The sequence below is a fragment of the Solanum pennellii genome, chromosome 3 (genome assembly GCF_001406875.1).
Source record: "Solanum pennellii chromosome 3, SPENNV200".
NCBI classification, from domain to species: Eukaryota; Viridiplantae; Streptophyta; class Magnoliopsida; order Solanales; family Solanaceae; genus Solanum; species Solanum pennellii.
In genome coordinates this window covers 73,803,829-73,821,336 of record NC_028639.1, presented here as the reverse complement: position 1 = coordinate 73,821,336, position 17,508 = coordinate 73,803,829, and the positions used below count along the sequence as shown (strand labels likewise).

General features: G+C 33.1%; 2 protein-coding genes and 1 pseudogene across 6 annotated transcripts; 1 reads left to right on the top strand and 2 right to left on the bottom strand.

The window, feature by feature from the left end:
• Positions 1 to 3,469: 3,469 nt before the first annotated feature.
• Positions 3,470 to 17,082, bottom strand: LOC107012898 (NADP-dependent malic enzyme, chloroplastic). Of its 2 annotated transcripts, XM_027915158.1 has the most exons (21): positions 16,931 to 17,082; positions 16,524 to 16,798; positions 15,976 to 16,096; positions 15,794 to 15,868; positions 15,434 to 15,585; positions 15,229 to 15,334; positions 14,980 to 15,045; positions 14,556 to 14,651; positions 14,383 to 14,454; positions 14,219 to 14,302; positions 14,014 to 14,112; positions 13,685 to 13,732; positions 13,503 to 13,556; positions 13,307 to 13,405; positions 13,129 to 13,218; positions 12,933 to 13,010; positions 12,745 to 12,819; positions 12,570 to 12,660; positions 12,228 to 12,356; positions 11,987 to 12,101; positions 3,470 to 3,672 (listed from the first exon to the last, which is right to left on the bottom strand). In XM_027915158.1, exons 1-20 carry the CDS (start codon positions 16,958 to 16,960, stop codon positions 12,013 to 12,015), a joined length of 1,929 nt encoding a protein of 642 aa, XP_027770959.1. In that variant the 5' UTR covers positions 16,961 to 17,082; the 3' UTR covers positions 3,470 to 3,672; positions 11,987 to 12,012. The 2 variants fall into 2 exon arrangements, with proteins under 2 accessions (XP_027770959.1, XP_015068349.1); XM_015212863.2 differs by lacking the exon at positions 3,470 to 3,672 and having other exon boundaries at positions 11,750 to 12,101.
• On the bottom strand, positions 3,473 to 5,829 carry LOC107012950 (protein PAF1 homolog). Of its 4 annotated transcripts, none has more exons than XR_003577152.1 (3): positions 4,994 to 5,829; positions 3,893 to 4,009; positions 3,473 to 3,787 (listed from the first exon to the last, which is right to left on the bottom strand). XR_003577152.1 is itself a non-coding variant. In XM_015212925.2 (3 exons), the coding sequence occupies exons 1-2, from the start codon at positions 5,692 to 5,694 to the stop codon at positions 3,898 to 3,900; spliced, it is 705 nt and encodes a 234-aa protein (XP_015068411.1). In that variant the 5' UTR covers positions 5,695 to 5,829; the 3' UTR covers positions 3,473 to 3,787; positions 3,893 to 3,897. The 4 variants fall into 4 exon arrangements, 2 of the variants coding, with proteins under 2 accessions (XP_015068411.1, XP_015068412.1); XR_003577153.1 differs by having other exon boundaries at positions 3,893 to 4,006; XM_015212925.2 differs by having other exon boundaries at positions 5,102 to 5,829.
• Positions 5,912 to 7,608, top strand: LOC114076337 (annotated as a pseudogene).
• Positions 17,083 to 17,508: the final 426 nt, after the last annotated feature.

Below are 17,508 nucleotides of genomic sequence, written 5' to 3'. Positions count from 1 at the left end.
AAACCGACAAATTTGTTAACATTCACATGTTATAAGTGTTTCTTTATCTGTATAAATACATTTTTTATATTTCCTTTTAAAAAAATATGTAAGTGGCGTTAATTTCATTTTCTTAAAAAATTATAAGAAGAATCAACTCAAAATATTTTATTTTACTTTTAAGTTATGACTTATTCAAGAAAATAAAAAAATAAATAAAATTGTCATATCTATTGATATTTATCAGTTATATAAGTAGAAAATAAATAATATTGTTATATTGATCCACATTTATTTGTTACAGGTGTTTCTTTGCTGGCATAAATTATATTTACTTATAAAAAATCTTAATATTTTATTAGTTTAAATATATTTAAGTAACTTTAAAGATCATTAAAAGGTTCAGCTTTAAAAATAAAGTATTCAAACATGATATTTTATTTTTGATTTAAATTTTTTTTCTAAAAAAGAATTGTCATATATATCAATAATAATCTGTCACGTGTTTTTCTTTACTTGTATAATTTTTTTTACTTGAAATATTTTTTATTATTTTCTTTTTTTCTATTTTTCTGTAAGTAAATTTACATTTATTTTTAAAAACTCATAAAAAAAACCAAACTCTAAACATGATATTTTACTCTTGACTTATGATTTATTTTAGAATTAAATAAATAATTGATGGATCATATTAAATAAATATGATATTGTCAAATTAGACTTTTAATTTTGCTACACTTTAATTATTAGTAGTGTCCATTGATTATAAAATTGAAAAATAAATTAATATACTAAATAGTCCAATAAATGACAAGTTGAGTAGATGTGTCACAAAATAAATGTTTCCTTTTTTTCTTTTTTCGTGTTTTATTGCATGTTTTGTATTTTTATTTTTAATAAAATATAACGCAGAGAATATGAATAATCTTTGATTTGTCATTTTTTATGCTCTTCTTTGATATTTTTCTCCCATATATAAGTATTTTCGTTTTCAATAGGCCTTTAGGTTACAAAAATATTTTAATAAGTGTTTTTATTATATATTTTATTTAAATGAATATTTATATTTTCACTTGTAGTAATAACACATAACACGTGAATAGTCTTTAATTTGTTTTGTTTCGTTTTTAGCTTTTCTTTTTTTTTTCTTTCTTTCACATGGGGAACCTTATCCGTTTTTTAAATTTTAGTGTAACTGATGTTTACGTTACAAAACATATTTTAACAAGTTTTGAGTTGCATATGTATTTTTGTTTGTAATGATGCACTTATAACGTGAACCATGGTGAGTCATTCTCTATTTTTTATTTTGCATTTTCATAGCTAAGACAATTTGGATAAAATGTGAAGAATTGATAGTTACAGATATCTTACTTTAGTTTCATCTTTTTTATATTGTAGTTGAATGATGTATCAAATGGATTTTAATTAATTGTATAACGTTTTGAGTATTTTAATTTTTTTATTATGACATGTTTGATATGAATATCAAATTAAAACAAAATATTTCAACAAAGTTTTGTTCAATTAAATTTGGGTTATACACATCTTATGTTTCCTTTGTTTTTAATATTCTCTTCTATTTTAAAAATCTCTAAAAAATTTTGTTTCTCTCCTAATTCTAAATTATTTTATAATGTATCCGAGCTATATATTATGTATTCACTTTATTTTATAATGTATTAGAGCTAGTTTTTAATGCATCCTAGCTACATATAATGTATCTCGTTTATTTTAGTTTTCAGGGATTAATGTAATTACAATTTAAATAGAAATAAATTATAATTTCATATTAAAACTACGTAATTCCTAATGTTGGTACTTTTTAAAATAACACTATTTAATCTAGAGTATCACTCAATTAAGCCCAAATGTGGTTTTATGGGCTAAACTTTTCGTGCTATACTAAGAAAAAAACAGTCAAAAGTAATATATGGACCTTACTTTTCAAATGTTAAACTCATGAATTCACAACATATTATAAGATGTAACTCTAATTAATAAAGGGCAAATTGTATATAATAGCAAATTATTAATTTAAATTAAATAATATAATCACAATTTGATTTAGTTGTATCTCATAGCAAACTATTGTCAATTCGTCTCTCTCCCTGAAATTCTCGCTCGCCACTCTCCCTCTCTCTCTCTCCAGTCTCTCTCTCTCGCCATTCTCCATCTCTCCCTTGCCACTTTCCCTCTCTCGCTCGCCAGTCTCTCCCTCGCCACTTTCGCTTTAAACAAACGCAAATGTATAAATTGTGTTTCTGTTTATATAGAGCGAGTTCAAAAATTTATGTACACATCCATATACATATATTTTGTTCAATACATTTATAATTATACAATACAAATATTTTTCCACCGAGTTCTCTGTTGTCTTTCTCTCTTTATACAAACACATACAAAATACAATGTGTAATTTATGTTTGTATATAGTGAGTGAGAGTGTGTGTGAGAGAGATTTGATATACAAACGTCTTATTTCGATGCAATTGCATACAAATTCAAATTTTATGCAAATATACAAACACATGAAATTGAATTGAGAAGCTGCCAATTATTTATACAAACGAGAGGCTGACAACGATTTATACGAATGGCATGCTAGCAAAATTATACAAATCTGAAGAGGAGCCAGCAAGTTATACAATCCGATGCTCCATAGCAAATTTTGACTATAACTATAACATACAAATATGATTTTTATGTTAGTTATATGTGAATGTTATTCATTAATAAATTCTAATTAATGTTTATACAAATTTATTATTACATTTCACAAAAAATAATGCATTTTCCTACGTACTCTCTCCCTATTGTAACAATACTGCAAGCTAACCACTTATAATAATGTCTCAGAGTAAATATTAATAATTGATATTGATTCTTTTTAATTTATCTGATCGTAACATGTTAATACATATAAATTATATTTATAATGTGAAATATTCTTTATATTAATGATGATTAATTACCCTTCTAGCTCGGCAATATTCCATGAACTTTTTACATTCAATTTTAACTTTCTTAGCTCCAATGCTGCATACAATTAATCATGAAAAAAGTTGTTATAATAAGTTATCATTTACATCTAGTTTTATCATATAACCATCTTGTTAATTTCTAACCTTGAACTGCTGCCCTTGAATATCCAACAAATTGAATATTTATATTAATTAATCAGTGTATTAAATATGTTCAAGAGAAAATTAAAACTTACAATGATGGGTCAATGTTAAGGATTAACCTGGCAATATCATTATAAAACAAAGTAACAACTTCTTCCACAAAGTTAGGAGTAACATCATCTTGTAGCTCTTCCAACTCAGTAAATTGCTCATCAACATATCCCTGCACCTATGCAAGTGACTCAACGGCTATCTAATTAAAATTGTCCCATTTCGAATAGTTTAAAGCAAAAAATTAGTCTTTTTTTGTTTGTTTGGAGTAACAGTAACTAAATTTGAATTTGTAGGTTGTAGAACTTATCTCAGTTCAACATGATTTTTTTTATACTCGAAATATAACTTTACGAGTCCAATGCCAGTGCCCTGTGCTGACCCAATGGCAGAATTACACAAAAGATGCTAATGTGCCAATACAAAACTAAAAATTGTCTATATATTCCTCCTAAATTAGTGGTTGTTGAAAACATCATCTCCATTAGTATAATAATCTTCAAAGCTATGAAAAATGAGTACTTATGTATCTTCCTTGACTTAGCGATAGCTACGATAACTTGGACTGTACATGCAACTCTCTGCATATGCTACTAGGTTCTCCGGTTGAGGTAGACGAGTGGCCAAGCCTGTTGAGCAACAAGAAGTGAACATAAATACTATATTTGATAGATACATGTTGAAAAAAGAGTGTTGAAGTTCTCCAGTGACAAGATTGTAGAGGCGAAAAATACCAAGTTCATATGCTTTGGCTGCAATGTGAGCTGAAATCTTCCTTATGTTGGCAAATGGTGGGTATATTAATCCCTTCTCCAAGTTCTCTTGACTTATTTCTGCTGCTAAAGCTTCTGCTGTTCAGATGAAAGAATTTGGAGATTAAGATTTTACGAGGATTAAAGGCACCACCTTAGTGTAAAGGTATCAAGGATTCCAATTCAAGGAAAACGTTTACAGCAGCATATGCACAGAAGTTATAATCAGAAAAAAATCGAGAGATAGAAGTTGATCAGAACGCGAATGCACCAGATATTATCTTAAATAGTAGAGCAACATTTTGCACAACTTAAAGGCTGCCAGGAGCATGTCATCATGAACACGAATAGAACCAGATATTATTAGCCCCAGACACAAACCAGGGAACATGTATGCGTTATTTCGCTAGAGAGAAATTGAGTACCTAATGTTATGAAATTTAAACGTATTTAGGAAAAATGTAAAGCCATATGTTTTGTGACATTTCAGACCTGACCAGACACGAAGACGTTCCCCTTGTACTCAACTGGAGCGAAAGGACTCCCGCTAGCAAAAATGGCCCACCCCAGTATGGATATGGGAAAATTTTAGAACTATAAGAAAACAGAACATTTGCGAAGACGAACATTGACAGAGTAATACCAACTTCACACATAAAAGATGGACTGTCCAATTTACGTCTAAAGTTAACCCCAAAATCTATGATTATCATCATATTGCAAGGTAGATCAAAGCATATAGTGGTATATAACATTGTAGATGTATTCTAAATTAAAGCGGAACAGAAAATTTAGAATACATCTACAATGTTATCAGCCCAAAATTCTGTTAAAGAAGCAAACATGTGTCGTCTTATGATTGTATCTATCAATTACTTATATTCATAGTACTATCAATGAGAAATGCAGAAAACTATCAAATATATTATCTTCCTCTACTCTCTTCTTCCTTTCTCTATTCTCTTCTTCCATTTTCAACAGTCTAGTGACAAGTACATTCACCCTTACATCTATGCTTACTGTCTAATTGCAAAGTAAACCAAGGCAACATTGTAGATGCATTCTAAATTAAAGATTACTTACGACCAACTAGCATGCTTGAAAACTTAAATCTCCAGTGGAACAGACAATAGATAGAACAATTGGAACATATTAATATGGCTGACAATAAATACAGAATTAACGTCTTACTTCAGCTGCTGCTTCTTCAACAGGTTGCCTGTCATGCCACCACTTGGCAAAGGGGCAATATTTCTGTCTGATCTAATTGACCCATGCCCCTTCCTACCAAAAAATATCAACTTCGTTTTCTCCACAATTCTGTTCTGTGCTTCCCTTATTCTCTGTTTCTGTCTCACTTTTTCGAATTCCTTCTTCTTCCTCAACCTCCTCTCTTCCCTAGTCTCGTTGGAATTTTCACCTGGCAATGGAGCTGTTTGTTTAAATCGAACAGTCTGAGAAGGTGGGTGAGGACACGAAGGAGGAGGAAGCAGACGGAATCGGGGCTCAGAAGGTGGAGGAGGGGACGAAGGTGGATACCGATTTACTAGCGGAGAGAACAGTGGCTGAGACGGTTGAGTAAAAGACGAAGGAGGAGGAGGAGAAGGTGGAGGTGGGTACGGTGTCGGAGAAGGTGGAGGAGGAGGAGGCTGTGGATACAAGGAATCCGGCGGAGGCGGCGGCAGATATGGATGTCTCGACAGTGGAGGAGGAGGGATGAATTGGTACGAGTATGGCGAGCCCTCGTTCACCCGATAACCCCAATTCTGCTTGAACTGAGACATCGGCAAATTGTTATGCGGCGGCGGTGGCGGGAATGACGAAGAAGTTAGAATTCTACAGAACACTTTTTGTTTTGATATTGTGGTGTTTTTGGAAGTTGTAGATACTTATAAGAACTTAACTCCCAAGAACATTATATCAAATAAAAAGTGTCAGGCTTTGTAGATTTCTACCTCTTGGTCATTTTTGCCGTCGCATAACAATTCGCTATCATCATCGATGTCTCAATTCAGGCAAAATTGGGGTTATTGAGTGAAAGAGGGATTGTCATATTCGTACCAATTCATCCCTCCTCCTCCAATGTCGAGAAATGCATATCTGCAACAGGCGCCGCCGCTGAATTCCTTGTATCCACATCCTCCTCCTTCTCTTTCATTTCCTCCTCCACCTCTCTGACACCGTGCCTACCTCCAGCCACTTGTCCTTCGTCTTTTCCTACACCGTCTCAGCCACTGTTCTCTCCGCTGATAAATCGGTATCAAACTCCGTCCCTTCCTCTACCTTCTCAGCCACGATTCCGTCTTCTTCGTGTCCTCACCCACCTTCTCAGACTGTTCGACTTAAACAAACAGTTCCATTGCCATTTAAAAATTTCAACGAGACTAGGGAAGAAGGGAGGTAAAGGAAGAAGAAGGAATTCGAAAAATTAAGACATAAACAACGAATAAGGGAAGCACAGAATAGAATTGTGGAGAAAACCAAATTGATATTTTTTGGTATGAAGGGTTATGGGTCAATTAGATCAGACAGAAGTATTACCCCTTTGCGAAGTGGTGGGGCAACCCTAATAATTTGATTATATTTCAGAAAGACCTATGACATGGTAAGCTGGAAATTTTTGGAGGAAGCACTTATAGGATATGAATTTCCTAAAAGCTCTACATGGTTGGTAATGATATGCGTAACTTCACCATATTTTACCTTAAAAGTAAATGGTGAAGGGCATGAATTTTTTGTAGGCAAAAGAGGTTTATGACAAGGGGATCGAATGTCTCCTCTCGAGTTTGTCCTAGTAATGGAGTATTTGTCGAGGGTCTTAAAGTGCATGAATTACCTGGCTTTTATTTTCATCCATTGTGTAAGCATCTTTAGTTGACTCATTTAATCTTTATCGATGATCTAATAATCTCTTGTAAAGGTGACACTAGTTTTGTGGCTAGAGTGATGGAAGCTTTAACTCATTTTAGTGAAGTAACAAGTTTTGTGGCCAATATAGATAAATCTAACTTGTTTGTAGCCGGAGTAGGCGATAGAAACTTGCGGACAATTGTTAGGAATGACTGGGTTCACTCTAGGACATCTTCCGATGAAATATCTTGGGCTTTTGTTATCCTCTAAGAATTGGAAGATAGTGGATTTTCAACTTCTTATAGAAAAGATTACTAGCCGAATTAAAGCTGGTTATATCTTATGTTGGTAGAATTCAAATTGTGACTACCGTTTTGCTCTCTATATATAGTTTATAGGGGTTGGTGTTCATTCTACCCCAAAGTATTCTCAAGGAGGTTGATAGAATTTGTAGGAACTATCTTTGGGAGTAATGAAGAAAGGAGAAAAGTGTCGCATGGGAGAAGATTTGTTGTCCGAAGGAGTTTGGAGGATTGAATGTTAAGGGCTGCAGTAATTGATATGTTGCATCAGTAAGCAAATTATTATGGCAGTTATCTGAAAAACGGAAATATGTTATGGGTGAAATGAATACATGAGATCTATAGAAGGAATGATGATTCCATTAGGGAACATATTCTGCCTCTAGATTGCAGTTGGTATTTGAAAAAGTTAAATATACTGTCGAACAACAAAAGGAACTGGTATTTACGAGGGAGGTATACTCTAACTTATTCTGTCCAATATTCAATCTCTGCCAGCTACAAAGCAATGCTGGGTGAATTGAACTGGCTAAAGATATATGATGTTATTTGGACTTCTGNGTTTATCTTATTTGGACTTCTGTAGCACAGTCAAGGCATTGAATGATAATGTGATTAGCAGTGCAAGGCAGACTACTTACCAAGAAAAGGGTGTTATGTTTGAACATTCCTATTGATAATGAGATATGTTGTTTATGCCCCAGCCAAGTGATGGAGACCCAGTTGCATCTCTTTACCCACTGCACTTGGTTGGGACAAGTGAAAGCTGGTATTACCTTGGGCTAACATACATGTGTATACAAGTGAGGTGCGATAGGTACTAGAAAGAATCAAGAGGAAACATTGGAGTCGATTCTGTAAAGAAGTGATTGCAGCAGTTTGGAGTGTCATAGTTTACCACACTTGGAGGGAAAGAAACTTGAAGTTGTATAGAGTGGTTGCAGCAGTTTGGAGCGCCATAGTTTACCATACTTGGAGGGAAAGAAACTGGAAGTTGTATAGAGGCACAATTGTGAATAGTGACATAGTAATTACACAGATAAAAATCAGAATTTATAGAAAGAATGACGTTGTTCATGGGATCTAAAAAGGCTAATAGAAGTAATAGGTTGAGTTAACATTTTCCTATGTAACTATTTTCTTGTTCAGTTGGAGGCTTAAAGACATAAAACCTTCTTAGAATGTGGCTATGGATTTAGGTGCTCTATAGATGTAATGATTCTTTTGTTTGTTAATGATACTTACAGTTTACCAAAAAACCCTAATAATTTTTTAAAAACATCAACCTGTTTTTTTATTTTTTGTTTTGTTTGATGTTCATGGTAAGTGCAAAATACGTGCAAAATATCCATCAATCAATAAATAAAACGAATATGTGCAACTGATACTTATCGAAATCGCTGAAAAAAAGAATCGCCGTCCATTTCTCAGATCAAAAAGTCAGCAAAAACCATATGTTTCTGATTCAGCTACTGTCCTGCACTCAAGAATCACAAGAACTTTAAATTAGAAAGAGATTATAACCTTGGCTAAAAAGTAAATCGGTACCACTAACCTTATCGAAATCATCATCTATTTTTAAGGTCAAAGAGTCGGCAAAAACCCTCCGTTTTCATTTCTCCAACACTCAATAACCACAAAAATCTTAAGTAAGATTTCAACTTTGGCAAAAAAAAAAAAATCAATCAAATCAATTAATCAAATAAAATTTGTACCACTGATACTTACCGAAATTGACAGATAGAAATCATTGTTATTTCTAGGATTAAAGAGTCGACAAAAACCCTTCGTTCATGATTCTCCTGCACTCAAGAGCCACAAGAATCTTAAGTTAGAGTGGAATTTCAACTCTTGGCTATTAGGGTTATGATAAAATAAATCGGGTAACTTACGAAACCGATAGATATGTCATTGAAATAAAATAATTTTGTTGTGTCTCTTTTCTTCTTGGATTCTAAGGATGAGGCGGCTAATCCCTAACATTATTTATAAGGAGCCAACCAGTGATTTACTCTGTGACGCCCATAACACATAACACGTGAATAGTCTTTAATTTGTCTTCTTTCCTTTTTAGCTTTTCTTCTTTGACGTTACTCTATTTATTAAATTTTAATGTAACTGATGTTTACGTTACAAAATATATTTTAACAAGTTTTGAGTTGCATATTAATTTTTGTTTGTAATGATGCACTTATAACGTGAACCATGGTGAGTCGTTCTCGTTTTTTAATTTTGCTTTTTCATAGCTAATGCAATTTGGATAAAATGTGAAGAATTGATGGTTACAAATATATTGCTTTGTTTTCATTTTTTTTTAATATTGTAGTTGAAAATGTATCAAATGGATTTTAGTTTATTGTATAATGTTTTGAGTATTTAATTTTTTTATTATGACGTTATATGATATGAATATCAAATAAAAACAAAATATTTCAACAAAGTTTTGTATAATTAAATTTGAGTTATACACGTCTTATGTTTCCTTTGTTTCCAATATTCTCTTCTATTCTAAAAATGTCTAAAATTCCGTATTTCTCCTAATTCTAAATTATTTTATAATGTGTCCAACTTACACATTATGTATTTAGTTTATTTTATAATGTATTAGAGCTATTTTTTAATGTATCCTAGCTACATATAATATATCCGGTTTATTTTATAATGTATCGAACTACATATTATGTATCTAATTTATTCTGTTTTTCAGGGATTAATGTACTTACAAATTAAATAGGAATGAATTGTAATTTCATATTAAAACTATGCGATTCCTAAAATTTATATTTTTTAAAATAACACTATTAAAATCTAACCGATTAAACTAAAATATCACTCATTTAACCCCAATGTGGTTTTATGGGCCAAACTTTTCGTGCTATAAAAAGAAAAAAAATAGTCAAAAGTAATATATGAGCCTTACTTTTCAAATATTAAACTCATGAATTCACAACATATTATAAGGTGTAACTCTAATTAATAAAAGGAAAATTGTATATAATAGCAAATTATTAATTCAAATTAAATGCTATAATCACAGTTTGATTTAATTATACCTCATAGCAAACTATTGTCAATTCGCCTCTCCCTGAAATTCTTGCTCGCCACTCTCCCTCGCCGGTCTCTCTCGCCACTCTCCCTCTCGCCCCGCAATCTCTCCCTTGCCACTCTCCCTCTCGCCCTCGCCAATCTCTCACCAATCTCCCTCTCGCCCTCGCCAGTCTCTCCCTCGTCACTTTCGCTTTAAACAAACACAAATGTATAAATTGCGTTTTTGTATGTATAGCGAGAAAAAATTTATTACAATACAAATATTTCTCCACCCAGTTCTCTGTTGCCTTTCTCTCTTTCTCACTTTATACAAACACAAATCATAAAAATTACAATGTACAATTTATGTTTGTATAAAGTGAGTGGGTGTGAGAGAGATATGATATACAATGTTTTATTTTGATGCAATTGCATACAAATTCAAATTTTATGCAGATATACAAACACATTATTTTGATGCAATTGCATACAAATTCAAATTTTATACAGATATACAAACTCATAAAATTGAATTCAAAGAGACTAACAACGATTTATAGAAATGGCGTGCTAGCAAAATTATACAAATCTGATGTGTTTCTCCATCATTAAGATAAAAAATGAACGAATGCACAAATCAATAAGAGAAATAGTAACCAACAAAAAAATATTACATAAGAACTATTAGATGATGAAACACAACGTGTAGTGGATTAATATTTTTTTATCCAATTTATACAGGAAGAAATTAAGTACATGAAAGGTTGTGAATGAATGTGTTTAATGGTAAAAGCTAAAAGGTTTAACAATCAAATTCATTAAGAAATGAAAATGATAAGTTGTAACATCTAATCATATATTTGGTCTAGTTTAATTGTCATTATTGATTTAATTTTAAAAATTAATAAAATATTTTTCAATTTAAAAATTGGTGAAGGGCATTTCCGTAATTTAACTTTGAACTTAAAATCTTCTCACTTATAATAATACTAGTTTCCGAAAACGTGCGTTGCATGTTTATCCTAAAATACTTCATACAATGTTTGTAGTACAAATTATAAATTTAACCAATATATATATCAAGAATTAGCTATTATGCATGAAAAAATACTACTTTCAATCACATTTGTTACCGAACCAAAGGTATATATGTAGATTTCACAAATTTCGTCAATAATTCATTTCCTCGTAAATTTAAAAAATAATGAAGTTACAGTGGTTCATCAACTTATAAGACACCATTGATTCTCTTCATCTTCATTTTTATTCTCTTCATGTTCATTTTTTTCTTTCTTTAATTTTTTTGTTAGTGAGTTGGATTCACTTGTACAGAATCACATCAACTTTTTGTCTTGTAGGATATTCCATTGATTNTATTGATTGTCATGTTTGCAGTGATAAAGCTAGAAGTCTTTCTTCTTGTCCTTGTGTAAAAGATTCTTTTTTTGGATAATNATGATACGATGATATGATATTTAATAAACTTTCGATTCCCTTATTTTGATAAGTGTAGTAGGGCTTTGTCCAAATTAAATACATTATTTGCACCTTTTTTTTTTTATCCCTTTATAGTACTTCACATTATGGCTCATGCAATCTTATTGCTCTTTCATAAAATGCACCATTATATATGTCTATCTCTGGAGAATTATCCCATCTATACTCAATAATACGACTTTGGATATTTCAAATTTTGTTTCAGCATAAATGCAACCATTCAAATTTTAGCTTTTAATTAAGCATCAGTAAAAGGAGTGAGGGCCAGTGGCCTAAGCTGACCCAATGAGTCAGAATTACAGAAAAAGATGTTAAGTGGCCAATACAAAACTAAAAATTGTCTATATATTCCTCCTAAATTAGTGGTTGTTTAGTATAATAATCTTCAAAGCTATGAAAAATGAGTACTTATGTATCTTCCTTGACTTAGCGATAGCTACGATAACTTGGACTGTACATGCAACTCTCTGCATATGCTACTAGGTTCTCCGGTTGAGGTAGACGAGTGGCCAAGCCTGTTGAGCAACAAGAAGTGAACATAAATACTATATTTGATAGATNCAATACTATATTTGATAGTTACATGTCGAAAAAAGAGTGTTGAAGTTCTCCAGTGACAAGATTGTAGAGGCGAAAAATACCAAGTTCATATGCTTTGGCTGCCACTTTGGCGGCAATGTGAGCTGAAATCTTCCTTATGTTGGCAAAAGGAGGGTATATTAATCCCTTCTCCAAGTTCTCTTGACTTACTTCTGCTGCTAAAGCTTCCGCTGTTCAGATGAAAGAGTTCGGAGATAGAAATGTAAGATTAAAGGCACCACCTTAGTGTAAAGGTATCAAGGATTCCAATTCAAGGAAAATGTTTACAGCAGCATATGCAAAGAAGTTATAATCAGAAAAAAATCGAGAGATAGAAGTTGATCAGAACGGGAATTGCACCAGATATTATCTTAAATAGTAGAGCAAGATTTTGCAGAACTTACAGGCTGCCAGGAGCATGTCATCATGAACGCGAATCGCACCAGATATTATCAGTCCCAGACCCAAACCAGGGAAGATGTATGCATTATTTCCCTAGAGAGAAATTGAGTACCTAATGTTATGAAATTTAAATGTATTTAGGAAAAATGTAAAGCCATATGTTTTGACATTTCAGACCTGACCAGACACGAAGACTTTCCCCTTGTACTCAACTGGAGTGAAAGGACTCCCGCTAGCAAAAATGGCCCGCCCCTGTATGGATATGAGGAAATTTTAGAACTGCAAGAAAACAGAACATCTGCGAAGACGAACATTGACAGGGTATACCAACTTCACACATAAAAAATGACTGTCCAATAACTTACTTCACTCCACGTATAAGCCTCTTCAGCAGTACATTCAGACTGTGATGTTGGGTTGGAGAGAGCAAAAATAATTGGTTTCTGCATTACAAACCATTTAGAACAATAAATTTCTCTTGTTTAAGTCTTTTACCCAAACTAGGTGCAGTACAGAATGCAGCTTTCTCCGAGAAGGATTTCAAGGAACAAAGAATAGTACCTTATTGAAGGTTGCCATAGCTTGTACCACTTCCTTAGTAAACGTCTTCCCGGTGCCAGAAGATCCAATCAAGACGGTTGGCTTAATTAACTGGTACACAATAATACGAGTTAAGGATGAGGCTTCGGGGGGGTGGGGTATGGAATAACGAAACTGGGAGGAGGTGATATATTTGTACCTTAACAGCATTCACCAGTTCTTTTACTGGCTCGTGATCATGAGCCCAGGGCCTCTTAAAATGTTTAAGTGACTCCATGCGAGACCTAACTATCAACCCCTAGAGGAAGAAGGATGTATGGATGTTTATTATATCAATTAGTTGCTGGAAGACCGATGGAAAGAATAAAATATCCAATACAGACGATTTCAGATACCTTAGAATCCACCATCCAAGTTTTTTTGCGTGACTCTTCTAGAGGGGCTCCAGTCTATACAAAGAACACAAATGCATAAATCACTTGACATATTTCGTTTTTATAAAGGTGGTAGAAACTTTTGACACAAGATCTTTAATAAAAGTCAAAACAAAGAGAAATTGTTTCCTTCAAGTCCAAACCTGCTTTGACATCTCAAGAGCTATGAGTTCTGCTATCCCGGTACCAGCCTGCATTGTAAATAAGTGATTTAAGGGGCATAACGGAAATCTACAGAGATACACAATGGAATGGAAACTAATATCTGATCAAATCCAGCTCTTAAACAGCTAAGGCCTTAAAGGAGGAAGGGGTTGAGAAATTCCAAGTACAACTTTGGAGCTTTCAACACTGAATAAGTCCACCTCTGGTCTTAAACATTATGAAAATCAAACTTCATTTTGCTAAACGAGCGAGGTTGTTAGCTAATAAGAGGGCAAAACCAAAAGCTGCATGTCAAATCATCATGTACCTCTCCAGCTCCCAGGAATAAAAATCTATGCTGTGCCAAGTTTCCTCCCACTAAGTTTAGTGCTGCCATGATCCCTGCTAGGACCACAGATGCAGTCCCCTGGAGGAAAGCACAGAACAGGAAGATGTTACTGACAGAATGCATGTATCAGTCATACAAACACCACTTCTATGACAACATTACAATATTTGAGTCCTTATCTTACCTGAATGTCATCATTGAAAACAAGGTGGCTAGTTCCATATTTCGCAAGAAGGTCAAATGCGTTATGATTCGCAAAGTCTTCAAACTATTGATGTATGTCATGAAGTTAGAACACGGAGTAAAGTTAAATTTACATATGTACAACTTCATCAGAAGACAAACAACCTGAATGAGCACTTTCTCTCCGTAAGTCTGCTTGACAGCAGACATAAATTCATCCAAGAGTTCAGCATATTCCTGAATGTGGACGACCATTAAAAGAAGAAAGTTAAAAACATATACAACCTTCTACGAAATGTATTCTATGACCTATCATTTAGGAAATAAAAATTGTGAACCTGTCCTCTAGTTCTTCTTTGTCTCAGCCCAATGTAAAATTCATCTTTTAACAATTTCTCATTGTTTGTGCCCACATCAATGGTTACTGGCAAGCACTGCAAAGGAAGAAACTCCATTGGTTAGGTAGAGGTAAAAGCAAGCAGATAAGGCGCTGCCTGACTGATAATGCTAACTAATGCTTTTCAAGTGCCAAGCAGCTGGGCACTATAAAGTAACATGTGCTATTTGCTGGTTTCTATGCAAAACGATGTGCAGAAAACGGTCAGATAATGCAGAGTCTCAGACCATATGATTATTAAACATTTTGGCAGATGTAAGATCTGACTGAGCTTACCGAACTTCAATGAGATACAATACTTCTTGTGAAAGAAAGGCATCATGTCCATTTCTAATAACTGTTACATTTTCCATACAGAAACTTACAGATGACGGCCGAATGCCTCCAAGAGCGGTGTATAAAGAGAGTTTCCCTACTGGTATCCCCATTCCCTGTCAAAGATGAATTGATTGTCATTAATATGTCTTTAGGTACCTAATATGTTTTAAAACATACATTGGTGCAGAAAGAAACTGGGAAATCAGTTAAACAAACAGATAATTAGTTTTCTGTTTTTCTTGGAACTCACCTAATATGATTCCAAAAATTAGTGTGGAAGTCCATATATAACATACCTGGCAACCTAAGTCTCCAAGGCCTAATATTCGTTCTCCATCAGTTACAACAATAACTTGAATTTTCTTCTCAGGCCAATTCTTTAATACCTCAAGAATTTTGCCTCTGCAAATAACTATTACAAATCAGATCTAAATGTAATTAAAAAAAAAAAAAACTTGGGCCGCTAATTTGAAAATGATCTGTTGAATTCCAAACACATACTTTTCTTTCAAACTGATAAAAAGGCCTTGAGGTCGTCTGAAGATGCTACCATATTTCTGGCATGCTTCGCCTACTGTCGGAGTATAAACTACCGGGAGAAGCTCTTCCACGTTTTCCATAAGAAGCTTGTAAAATAGCCTCTCATTTCTCTCCTGCACCAAGATGCAAGAATTTGTATATTATGATGCCAATAAATTGAGCAAAATAATGTACAAGGAGTTGATCCCTTTGTTTGGGACGTCTTAGATGTAATCAGACTCCAACTATTATTATGTCATTGTTTCTTTAATATTAAAGTATAACTTAACAGAAAGCAGCAACTAATCACGAGCATTACATAGATATATTATGTGCGTCTACCTGAAGATCCATCATGGCCATGTACCTTTGTAGTGGTACATCATACTGACGCAGATTGTTCATCAATTTCTTAACCTGACAGAAGAAGTGACACAACAATGTAGTTAAACAGAGAGCTTACATTTCGTCAGGAAGACTGGGTGAGACATAATTAAGGCTATGCAAAACACAACATGGACAACCTGAAGCTCGTGACTAAAAACCACAGGAGGAAGAAGGCCACGTAAATAGTGTGAATCCCTTTCTTTCTCGCTGAAAGCTAACCCTTTGTTGTAATGTGGATTACGCAACAATGAGTATCCGCTGCTCAGCAAAGAACAGAATCATGTTCATAATGGATACAAATGAAGAAACACTTCTCAGATTCACCAATGATATTCATTTTCTTTAACATCAAAAAATTAAGGAGATCAACAAGTATCCCATTCTATTACATCATATTCAGGTAAGCTTAAATAGAAAGATAACAATTTCAAACTAACAATCAAGTGGCATTATAAAAATTAAAATAATAAGAACCGACCAGAGAGAAAAAATACATTTTTTAAACAAAAAAGCAACACAAATTGAAAAACCAAATTTGGGTGTGTTCACTTTTCTAATCTTCGGTCGATAAAAAATATTTTCTACTATTGATTTGTGTCCACTCCGCACTGGACAAGATGATGTGGAATTTTAGTATCGAGCATAGAAAATATCGAAACAAAAAGTAAAAATCGAATCTTTTCACCTAGCAACAGAGAAGTTCCAAGGAGTAATGGTTTGATCTTCCGTAGCAGTATCCTCTCCGTACACATCGCCGACTCCACCAGTGACCGTCGATTCAGAATCTTCATCTATAACTGGAGAATTTTCCTTCATCTCCTTCAAAGTATTCTCCATTAAAACACTCACATTCCGGTCTGCCGATCTTCCATTTGGGTTCACAGAGACCACCACCATAGGAAAAGATACCCTTTTCCGGGACTGAGTCAAGCATCTTGAAACCCCAGATAACGAATTATTCTGCAAAAAACAAAAATCTATTCAGATAAAAGAATTTGCAAGACTAATCTGGAAAATGAAAGATTCATCATAAAATTTAAGAAACAGAGTAGCTAACAAGAAATGGGGTTTTTGGTTAAGAATGTTACTTACCGGAAAATTGGTTCCATTCAATGAGAACATTGTAATTCGTGAGTGAAGAAGAAGAAGAAATACAGAGTAACTTGTTTTTTTGTTGAGAAAATGGAAAAGAGAGAAAGAGTGTTAAATACTAGAAAAATCTGCTTATTCTAAGAAAATGCGGCAACAAGACCGTGTAATTTCACAAGAAAAATGACAAAAATTATTCCCACGTATGTGTAGCTTCAGAGTGACTGTATACTAACCTCGATCTATTCGTTTCAATTTATTTGTCAAATTATATTTTATTTTGTCTTTTTTTTTAAAAATAATAAATAATCATTTAGTTAGCATATTTAAAAAATATTTTAATACACTCTTTTTATTTATAATTTAAAAAGGAATCATGATAAAGCAAGATTAGATAGATAAATTAAAATGAAGAGAGTATATTTCTGAGCAATTTTAATTTTTAAAGTTCGTCAAAAACAAGTATATTTTATCTCGATTAATTTTTGTTATATTTAATGGGGATTATGAACAAAAAAATTTAACATGATTTTGTATAGCTAAGTTAATTTTTTAAAATATATCACATTATTTATTTACAC